This window comes from Primulina eburnea, chromosome 13 (genome assembly GCF_022965805.1).
Source record: "Primulina eburnea isolate SZY01 chromosome 13, ASM2296580v1, whole genome shotgun sequence".
NCBI lineage: Eukaryota > Viridiplantae > Streptophyta > Magnoliopsida > Lamiales > Gesneriaceae > Primulina > Primulina eburnea.
The window spans coordinates 34,570,935-34,581,529 of record NC_133113.1 but is presented as its reverse complement, the minus strand read 5'-3'; the positions used below and the strand labels follow the sequence as shown (position 1 = coordinate 34,581,529).

Below are 10,595 nucleotides of genomic sequence, written 5' to 3'. Positions count from 1 at the left end.
CTTTTCCACTGCCTCCTTGTCACTCAATCACCACCTTTGTTTCTGCTTGCAATATTAATTAATTCAATATAATATAATAACATAATATAAATATTCATGTTCTTAATTTAATCGTCGTAATGAAGATTGACCATTGATATTGGGGTGGGTGGGAGTTGTACGTTTCAGGATATTAAATTGGAGATAAGGCATTCATAAATTCAAAAGATTCATATTTTTCAGCAATCTTGCCTATGCGGTATCAAAATATCACCATAATCAAAGAAAGATTCATTTTTACTTTGTATATTATGACAGCTTTACTTTCAATTTTGCCGACGAGGCCTTTATATACCCGATGGTTAAGGTTGAGCTTCTCAGATTTTTTGGTCTGAGTCTCGTTGATTACGAGTATTTTTTCTAATTATTTAGATAAATTTAGTTGTTTTTTTTACATTCTTTGTCCGAGATAAGTAAGTTTCAGCTCCACATTCAAATTATGTCAGTAGTACAAACAATTGTATTATATATTTGTAATCTGAAACAATATCATACTAATTGTATACTTAAAACAAACAAAAAAACCGTTACTTTCAATTTTCAATCATTTTCTTATTTCTTCGTTCAATAGAAAAATTGATGTCAAATTTTCTTATTTAATTCAGTTACGATTTCGCCAACCATTCGGGTCATTTTCAAATAATTCGATTTGGGCTCCACCGAGACCCATGTAGAACCGTATCTCTAGGCTCTAGCTCGCTCTTTGGACACAGGTTCAGACCCATATACGTCTCTTTCCCCCGTGGACCTCAGAATTTAAGGCTTCGTTTGGAGTATTAAAAAAAAAAAAAAGAAAAGTCAAGTGAGATGTATTCAATCCAGATTTTTGATAACTTCATAAAGAAAAAGTAAAAAAATGTGTTTTTGAAAGATTTTATTAATGAAAGGAAAATAGATTAAATGAGGGATTTTTTTTCCATCTTCAAAAAATTTTCCAACCAAAAATCGGAAAAAAAAAACTCAACTTTACGTCCATGATAAAAAATATTTCCCTCCCAAATAAAAAATATTTTTTTATTTATTTATTTTATTTTTTCGATTCTCAAATTAAAAAATATATGATTTCTTTTATTTTCTTTTTCCTCGTCCAACTCCCAATTCCCGAACGTCCTGCTTCAGCACTTGCTTCAACCAATGTACTTTAAGGTAAAATAACCTCTTTATAGGGTAATTAGTTTCTTTCCTCTCATACTTTGATTTCATGATTTGTTATTGCATTGAAATGAAGGTTTGTCGTTTACAAGTTACAGTTGGACTGGGCTGAAGGGAGGTGTTTTACTTTGTTTTTCTACAATTTGTTGCGTGGTTGAGTTTAGGAAGCATGTGTGGGTACTGTAACTGTTCGATGAAAGGATTATGTGGGCAAGTACGCTTGATGTATGAGCTTTGTCGATCCATGGCCAAATAGGTTTCTTGCAGCGCTGAACCAACCATATAATCCCACAAAATTGGTGTCCAGAAATTTCAATTAGTCAAGCTTAGACGTTTTGGTGAATTTGATAGGGTCCAGGCGCTTGTGTTTTTTCAAGAATGATGAATTAAGTTGAATCGTAGGCGATAGTCATTCTTGTAAATGGATATTTGTTAAGTACAAGATGGATGGTGTGTAAATTGATATTGTTTAATTATTTAGATCATAGTAAATGATCTGTCAGATGTCTAACTTGGATAAGAGACACCTGATTGGCCTTACATTATACGGTACCACACGCCTAAGTGTGACATGCCCCTCTAACATCTGTGGACTAAACAATATCAAGCAGACAGTCGTTTCTCAAATGAGGAAATAAATCGATATTTATGTGTAGCTTGTGAAAAAAAATTCAGTTCTACTCTTTGGACTTATCTCCAACTGCTTGTATTTGTTGATTTTCATCATCTGGTTTGGATTACTGAGCAACTGTATTTGGATTTTTGACAGGATTCGCCATACCATGTCTACTTTGCGTCAGATTAAATTATTCTGCTGTTGTAAATCACTTCCCTCTGCTCGCCTGTTCCAGCACCTACGTTTATTCGCCTCCACTGGCGACGGAAGGAATTCAGATTACCCTCCAGAACCCATTCCAAACTGGTCTTTAAGAAGGCAATCTTTACCTAACAACCCTAAATTTCCAAAATCCAATCTTGGAAATGAAAATAAGAATCTAAATTCATGTGATGGCATAGATGATGACGATTTTGTGGAAAGATTTAAACTTGGCCTTGATCTCAACTCCGGAGAGACAAAACTTGATTCTGCTAATGGCAGAAGTAAGCCATCAGAAAATGCCGAGCCGCTGTTGCCTCCGCATGGTGCGGATGTGATATTCAAGAATATGAAGAAGACGAGGTTGATCCCGAATGCAGTAGCCATGCTTGATGGTTTGTGTAAAGATGGGTTGGAGCAAGAGGCAATGAAGCTATTCGGATTAATCCGTGAGAAGGGTTCGATGCCAGAAGTGGTTGTATACACTGCTGTGGTTGAGGGCTTCTGCAAAGCATGCAATTTTGAGGATGCAGTGCGAATTTTCAAGAAAATGCAGAGTAATGATGTGGTTCCAAATGCACATAGCTATGGGTTCTTGATTCGGGCTCTATGTAGAGGGAAGAGGCTGGAGGATGCATTCAGTATTTGCATTGAAATGTTGGAGGCTGGACATTCGCCAAATTTGGCTACTTTTATTGGTTTAGTGGACAAGTATGGTGGGGAAAAGGGTCTGGAAGCGGCTGGAAACGTGATCCAAGAGATGAAGGAGAAAGGTTTTTCCGTTGAAGAGAAAGCAGTTGAGGAGTATTTGGAAAAGAAAGGGCCTTTCTTTCCTTTGGTTTGGAAAGCAATCCTTGGGAAGGAGGCTTCGAAGAGGACTTCGTAAAGTGGATTTTTTGATATTTTTGTTTGAGGAATCCTTGTATATGGTCTAATGGAACATGTATCTACAGGTTCACTTTCGACACACTTTTTTCTCCAAATTCATAGAACTGGAATCTTGAAGGCAGACACATAAGAATAAAATATGTTGTGGTTTTATATCAAAAATAAAGTTGAAGTTAAAATAATTAGCGAGATTTGAGTAAGAATACAAATGGATTTGTAATTTTTTAAATACGCATTTTGATGTCAAATTTTAAAATGTTGAAATTGAAGTGATAAACCCGAAACTATATATGAAAGTAGAATATTCATTGCATAATATTTGATAATTCATATAACTCCGATCCGATTAGATTTGCACCACCAACAATAATAGATGTTCTTGATCCTGTATTATGAATCTACGTCCATACGAGGGTGAAATTCAGAATCTCTCCTGAATCCGCACGACATGGGTTCACCACAAAATATATATATATATAAATTCAAAAAATAAACGATCATTTATACAGATTCTCTCAGATCTCTCCATTCCACCTCAAATTGTTTCTTTCTCCCATCTTTTGTTGCTTTGCTTGATTTGTTCTATTCTGATAATGGGATTTAAATCATTGTTCAACCGGAAGAAGAAACAACGCCGCGGAGGCGGGGAAGGAGTAGACGGGCTGCCACTGACGTCGGTGAATGTCGAACCCATAAACTCGAGATCATCGTCTCTGAATTCCCGCGCCAGGATCGAGGAGGAGTTGGAGCAAGTTTTCAAGAAATTCGACGTGAACGGAGACGGCAAGATCTCCGCGTCGGAGCTGGGGTCCATAATGAGCAGCCTGGGGAATGCCGCCACGGAGGTGGAACTGGACAGCATGATCCGCGAGGTGGATTCGGACGGGGACGGGTTCATCAATTTGCATGAATTCATCGAGTTGAACACCAAGGACATCGATCATGACGAGATATTGGAGAATCTGAGGGACGCATTCCGGGTGTTCGATATCGATAAGAACGGATCGATTTCAGCGGAGGAGCTGCAGGATGTGCTGATGAGCCTGGGAGAAGAATGCGGATTGGCGGAATGCAGGAAAATGATCAGCGGGGTGGATTCAGATGGGAATGGGGAGATCAGTTTCGAGGAGTTTAAGGTGATGATGACCATGGGATCTCGTTTTGATGCAACCAAAGATTGACTGAAATGAAAGATGATCCATTCATTCTCTGTAATCTTTCTCTGCATTGAGTAAAGTTATATTGTTTTTCAACTAGTATATATAGAAGCTCGTTTAATTAGTTTCTTTGATTCTTTGATTTATAAGTTTTATTCAATATACGTTTTGATATAAATATAAATCATTTGAGAAATATTCAAAGATTGGGATTTCGTTTTTTGCACTTGAAAGACAAGATTTTAAAAGATATTAATGTCTGTGTTATTAAACAGGAGAAACTACATTCTACAATAATTATTTTTTAATCCTCAATTCTATAAAACTTATCAAATTTCCTCCCAAATAACTCCTCCCCATCATGATAAGAGATATTATTTTAACTGGAACATAAATTTAAAAAAAAAAAACTAGTCCAATATCATCATGTAACCTGCAAGCTGATGGAGTTGATATATAATGTTTATATTTACATCTAAAAACCCAGTAAAAAAAATAGAAAAGAAGAAAAATAGAACCGCACATTCCAACCAAAGAAAATCCACCGACTTAACGGATATTCTAGCAGTTGCCGGCGGGGATTGACGGCCTATTAGTCAATCCCAGCGGCAACCTTGACCGTTGCTGGCGGAGGACCGACGGACGAGGTGTCTCCGGCAGCTGCAACTCTAAGCTGTTGATATCTTCTCCATCTCTTGCTTAATTCTTCTAACTTGGCTATGAATTCCTACCCCTTTGTATCCATCTTCTCTGTGTTCCATGTTTGCGATTACAAAGAAGATATGTTCATGCCTTTTGTACCTAAATTCTATGTTTTTACACGTAAATAGTAAGGACACAAAATGGGACATGATTTCTTCATGAGTACTTGTGTTGGGATAATTGGTAAGCTTATAACTATTATTTGATAATTAGGATCTTTATGGGCCATAAATACCCTTTCACTCGATCACGAAAATACCAAATTTTTTTACTTCGATTTTTTCATGATAACAAGATCTTTTAGGTGTCCCGGAGAAAAGACACAAAGAAAATCAAACGAGAATTAAAATCTTCTGGTGATTAAATATTTGAAAAAGTCTTTTAAAAAGAAAAAAGTTCTGTGGAGAGATTGCATTGGCCAAAATGGAGGATGATTTGTTGGTAAGTTTTCAATGGCGCAAATTCCAAATATGTATCACGTGTCCAATTAAATATTAAAAGCTGAAAAAACAATAGAAATGTTGTCTATTGCGTCCATTAATAAATTGCCCTATTTGATATATTTTGATTAACTCCTAGAATTTACTTGTATCTGGAGAACTTGAACTTGATAGAATTGTTTTATATTATTTATACGTCCACATTAATTATCATAGGAAACTAAAACATTTATTGCATACCATAATCATAAATTTTCGAGTGTTACATATTACATTTTGTATAATTTATATAAATATGATATTTACTAATTATTTATGTAGTATATTTCTGGCTGGGTTCATCCGTCTGACCGATTCCAATTTCCGAGCAAATGGGGTGACAAAGCAAATTAGTTAGAAGCTTTAGATTATTTTATTTCGGTTGTAATATCTTAAAATTAATATTTTAAAAAGTAAATTACAAGATCGCATTCTTTACTAAGTTTACGACTTATAACTCACCAATATTCAGGAATTTATCTTAATTGTCTATCCAGAATGTAACGGTCGTGAAGTTATCTCGATCTTGATCTCTCTATGAAGCTTTTTCCCATAAATTAACTCTCTATGAGATTTAGACGTTTCTAATTTTTGTAATAATATTCTCGGTTTTGTTGTGTTTTTACAAAGTTTTTGCATGATTAGGTGTTTCTAAATTTTGAAGTGGTTAAAAATGATATATGATACAAATGAAGTTAAGAAACACAAATTTAAGGTTTGGATCTAAAATCATAGAAAAGATAGAATTTTTCAGTCTACCATCACAACCAAATATAAATATGCATATTTATTTTTCTTTGATAAAATATTTGTGACATAGTTTTGAAATTGAAGCAACTTTGAACCATCAGCCAAGAAGTCAGGTAAAGTAAATTCTGCCCATTAATTGAATAATACCCAGCTGTATGACACCAAATCCAACCGAATATGTAATATTTACTTCAATATTAATTATAAATTTAAATGTTTATCATTTTATTAAAAATTATAATTAATGATAATTGAATAACTCAAATGTTATTTTATTATACTGTGGTCAACTATTTTTCAAATGCTTTCTAATAAAAATAATTGTTGCTCCATAAAATTTAATTCTCAAGTTTTAAAGAAAAACGGAATCAAAATTTTTTTTCTATTTGTAAAACAAAAACAATTTTTTCCAAATTTATAGTTATAGGACACAAATTAAAGCTTTACTACATTTGGAAAAATTATGGCTGACAATAACAATTCGATGGTTCTTGGTGTCACAACCTTGTATATTTCCTACTTTTTAAGCAAATATATATTTGCATGCATTTGCTTCGACGACGTCTCATTAAATGTTAGAAAAACGTAAGTTTATGATGATACAGTCGTAAACGTCTCGTTAATTTGTAGAATACAGGTATATACGTACGTAATCCATCTAATAAAAACAATAAAATATAACAAATCTATAAAGTTGAACTGAAGAAAATCAAATTAACACCTTTTTTTTAAAAAAAAAAGCGTGAATGAATTAAAGAGAGGGCAATTATCTGGCGGTATGTCTTCTAAGTTTATTATCGTGTTCTTTGCGGTGGAAGCTACAACGTCGGAAGCGTAATAAATTAAATTTTATTGCAAGTTAAGAGACAATTATACTCGTTTATTATTTATATATTTTCAATTAATTCTGATTTTATCCCCTTAAAAAATTCAATTTTATTTTTTTTTAAAAAATAAGTTCTTGAAGGGCCAAATAATATAAATTTTGTAGTTATACAACGTTGAAGGTTCGAATAAATTCCTCAATATAGGCCGACGATGTGATTCACCATTATTGGTCCTTGTTTGTTTTGTTTTGTTTTGTTTGATTTGATAATTAATTCATTATTGACCATTAGGGTGACCACAAAGTGTAAAAATCAATCAACTTATTAAATAGCCATACTCCAAACGAAACACGCCACCATTTTTGTATGCTTTACTCCTCGTACTTCTTTCCACATTAAATTCCTTTTCCCACTTCTTTATCTTTATCCCTTCCAAACATATAAAATACTCAATCATTTTTTCCCTTATAATTAAAATTAAATGGAAAAAATTTGTGTGAGACAGTCTCACGGATCGTAGTTTGTGAGACGGATCTCTTATTTGGATCATCCATGAAAAAATATTATTTTTTATGGTAAGAGTATTATTTTTTATTGTGAATATCAGTACGGGTTGACCCGTCTCACAGATAAAGATTCGTGAGACTGTCTCATAACAGACCTACTCAAATTAAATTAAATTAATTAAATGTCGAGATATAAGTGTGCTGACTGCATTCATATGATCCCATGGTGCCCTTTCGATCGATTTATCATCCTATATAAGAAAGTATAGGCCAAACAAAAAACCCACAAATTAAAGCAACTGGTTCTTTTAATCTCTTATTTCTTGTTAATTAGTTACTCTATCTCAGCTTCAATGGTTGTTGATTTGGATTCATTTTCAAGCAGTAGCGTTGATCAACAAGGCATGAATATTTTCTCCTCCTTCAATATTTTAATTTTAATTTTATTAATCGATTATTAAATTCGTGCAGGAATGGAAAGTGACAATCTCACCGTTTTGCAGAAGCATATCATGTTCTTTGATCGGGATAATGATGGGATAATTTATCCCTGGGAAACTTTTCAAGGTGATCGGTTTAATTATTATTAATTGATCTATTTTTTTAAGAGAAATAAATCTTTAATTATCTGTTTATGGCTATGAAAACACACATATTTCACAGTGAACATTAAAAGGAAGTCCATGAAAGAGTCGCAGACGGGCTTGCTTCTGTGGCCTGCATTTATATTATTCAGTCGGAAATCATTTTTAACTGAATATTTTGAGTGAACTTATCAATTCTTGAATACTATTTATTCATTTAAATCGAATTTTTAGGTTTTCGAGCTATTGGATGTGGGATTTTTCTATCTTCTATGGCTTCTCTATTAATCAACATTTCTTTGAGTCGGAAAACGAGACCGGTAAGTCTCTAGCTAGCTTGTTTTTTTTATTATACCATTTGAGTTTTATTTGCTTCAGCGTGTGTATTAATATTACTCAATTATTATTAAATTAAACATAAATTTGAAGTATTTAATAAAATTTTAAAAAATTAATGATTTTAATTTTATAATTTACTGGTATATTTATAGTTAATAAGTGGAGACAAGTCTCTTTATACACGTCAAAGTCATCACGTTGTATTAGGCTCCTTTGCCTTTCATCCATTGTATTCCAACCAACACCATTAACTAAATATCTCCTCAAATCCAGTGGAGGGAAATGAATATTGAGTGAGTTTGAGAAGATACAATTAGAGAAAATTAATATTTTAAAGAAATTATTGAAAAATTGATCACCTGATTCAATTTCAAAATCCTTAATTATTGTGAGCATATTTTTACATGTATTTTTTTAAAAAAAAAAAATACAACATAAATCGCTCCAAAGCATCAAATATTCCAAATCTGTGCCATGAATGTGCAATTACTTACACAAATTTTTAAAAATAAAACATGTATAAAACCGTGTCGAGTCGGATATTTTTTGGAACCTAACTAGCTAACTGAATAAATGAATAATTCACGAACGTTTGTCGACATGTGATTTTATTGGTGGTAGGGGAAACCCTTTTCCTTCAAATTCCCAATTGAGGTGAAGAACATTCACTTGGCCAAGCATGGAAGTGATTCTGGTGTGTATGACAAACGAGGAAGGTTTGCAACTTTGACTTATTTTTCAAACACTGCATATATAAATGTGACGAGGACTTTTGAATTGGACCAAAAATATTTTTGAGTTATTACAAACACCATCTTGTTTTTGGATTCTCAGATGAATATCTGGCCACTATATATGTTATTTTATATTTAATTCTGAACACATGTTTCTCAATGAAATTGGTATTGTCCTACTTTGAGTTACCTCCATGTGATTTCCAAATTATTACATGCAATGATAATAATTGATTATAAATGGGGTTCGTGGGGTTGTTTTCACAACTTATAAGTCAATTATTATCACTACTTATGGATAGATTTTGAATGACTTTTCGTGGTGCGACTATAGCTTTTACGTACAATAATGTTGTTTTGATATATCATCAGTATGTGAACAAACGATCCATGAACGCGTTTATGATTTTTTATTAAAGAAAACTGCAATTTTGTTTCAACGTATTGGTTTATTCGTGATTTTGGTCATCTGTGTTGCTCAATTTTAATTTTAGTCACGTATTTTTCGATTTTTTACCATTTTTAATACATCATCAGAGCTACGTAAACACCACATATGTCTACATCATATAGGGGCAAAAAAAAAAAAAAACTAAAACTACAATTATTATATATGCAACGACTAACAAAAGATGCACATATTTGATATACCCCATAAAGATATCCTCTGTATAGTTAGTGATTGTCTATTTTTTTCTTGTTGACTATTTTCAAAGGTTTGTGTCATCTAAGTTTGAGGAGATATTTTCCAAGCATGCACTTGCTCAACCAGATTCATTGACATCCAAAGAACTGGAAACTTTCGTCAAATCTAATAAAGAGCCCAAAGATTATCGTGGATGGTATGTATAAAGTCCCCTCTGATCATATTAAAGAAAAATCAATCTTACCCTAAGTTTTTTTTTTTCTTTCAAAGGATACGTTATGGACAACATTTCTACTAGTGTAGTAACATAAACATATCTCAACATGAGAAATTATTGAATTTGATCCTACGTCAAAGCGAAAAATCTCAACCCCGATTGTAATAGAAAAAAAATCGTCTAATTATCTAAATTCTCGAAGTTCTCTTAAAATGGTGGATGGATGAAATTCAGGATGGCTGGGTATGTAGAGTGGAAAATTCTATATATGCTTTGCAAGGATAAAAACGGTATGCTACATAAAGATGTCATTCGAAATGCATTTGATGGAAGCTTGTTTGAAAGAATGGCCAAGGAAAGAAGCATCAAAGAGACCAAGTAAAATTTGCAAGAATCATGAAAAGTTACAAATTAATATGTGAAAATCTATTTTATATATGAAGAAGATGAATTGATTTGTATAAATTATATGAGTTCTTCATTCTTTGTGGTGTGATCGAATAAATAATATTCACTTGCTCGCAAAATTTCTCTCTTCAAAATTTATTCATGTAACAAATAATAATACTTGGTATTTATTTATCTGTAATTCATAATAATGTATTAATTAGGAAATGAGACTCGTGGTAATTTTTTAAAACTGATTAATATTATCCACGAATTTTAGATTAATTTAGTCATTGAAATATTCCAATCATTTCACAGCCTTCATATATATTCAACTATATTATATTATATACACACTGCTCTTACATCAA

General features: G+C 32.7%; 3 protein-coding genes across 5 annotated transcripts; all 3 read left to right on the top strand.

Annotated features, from left to right (window-relative positions):
• Positions 1-1,075: 1,075 nt before the first annotated feature.
• Positions 1,076-3,091, top strand: LOC140808756 (uncharacterized). Of its 3 annotated transcripts, none has more exons than XM_073165990.1 (2): positions 1,076-1,185; positions 1,290-3,091. In XM_073165990.1, exon 2 carries the CDS (start codon positions 1,974-1,976, stop codon positions 2,892-2,894), a length of 921 nt encoding a protein of 306 aa, XP_073022091.1. In that variant the 5' UTR covers positions 1,076-1,185; positions 1,290-1,973; the 3' UTR covers positions 2,895-3,091. The 3 variants fall into 3 exon arrangements, with proteins under 3 accessions (XP_073022091.1, XP_073022092.1, XP_073022093.1); XM_073165991.1 differs by having other exon boundaries at positions 1,085-1,185; positions 1,961-3,091; XM_073165992.1 differs by lacking the exon at positions 1,076-1,185 and adding an exon at positions 1,188-1,206 and having other exon boundaries at positions 1,961-3,091.
• A 167-nt stretch (positions 3,092-3,258) lies between these two features.
• Positions 3,259-4,208, top strand: LOC140808759 (probable calcium-binding protein CML25). The gene has a single exon (XM_073165995.1). The coding sequence runs from the start codon at positions 3,490-3,492 to the stop codon at positions 4,075-4,077; it is 588 nt and encodes a 195-aa protein (XP_073022096.1). The 5' UTR covers positions 3,259-3,489; the 3' UTR covers positions 4,078-4,208.
• Positions 4,209-7,565: 3,357 nt separating this feature from the next.
• LOC140808758 (probable peroxygenase 4) lies at positions 7,566-10,386 on the top strand. The gene is made up of 6 exons (XM_073165994.1): positions 7,566-7,719; positions 7,789-7,884; positions 8,136-8,221; positions 8,862-8,956; positions 9,691-9,816; positions 10,072-10,386. The coding sequence occupies exons 1-6, from the start codon at positions 7,671-7,673 to the stop codon at positions 10,217-10,219; spliced, it is 600 nt and encodes a 199-aa protein (XP_073022095.1). The 5' UTR covers positions 7,566-7,670; the 3' UTR covers positions 10,220-10,386.
• The last annotated feature ends 209 nt before the right edge of the window (positions 10,387-10,595 follow it).

What these genes read in the sequence shown, in the direction of transcription:
- LOC140808758 (XM_073165994.1), top strand. Translation starts at nt 7,671, where the DNA reads ATGGTTGTTGATTTGGATTCATTTTCAAGCAGTAGCGTTGATCAACAA. An exon ending in CAGTAGCGTTGATCAACAAG is followed by an intron (nt 7,720 to 7,788) that starts GCATGAATATTT and finishes AAATTCGTGCAG; the next exon opens with GAATGGAAAGTGACAATCTC. An exon ending in TCCCTGGGAAACTTTTCAAG is followed by an intron (nt 7,885 to 8,135) that starts GTGATCGGTTTA and finishes TCGAATTTTTAG; the next exon opens with GTTTTCGAGCTATTGGATGT.
- LOC140808759 (XM_073165995.1), top strand. Translation starts at nt 3,490, where the DNA reads ATGGGATTTAAATCATTGTTCAACCGGAAGAAGAAACAACGCCGCGGA.
- LOC140808756 (XM_073165990.1), top strand. Translation starts at nt 1,974, where the DNA reads ATGTCTACTTTGCGTCAGATTAAATTATTCTGCTGTTGTAAATCACTT.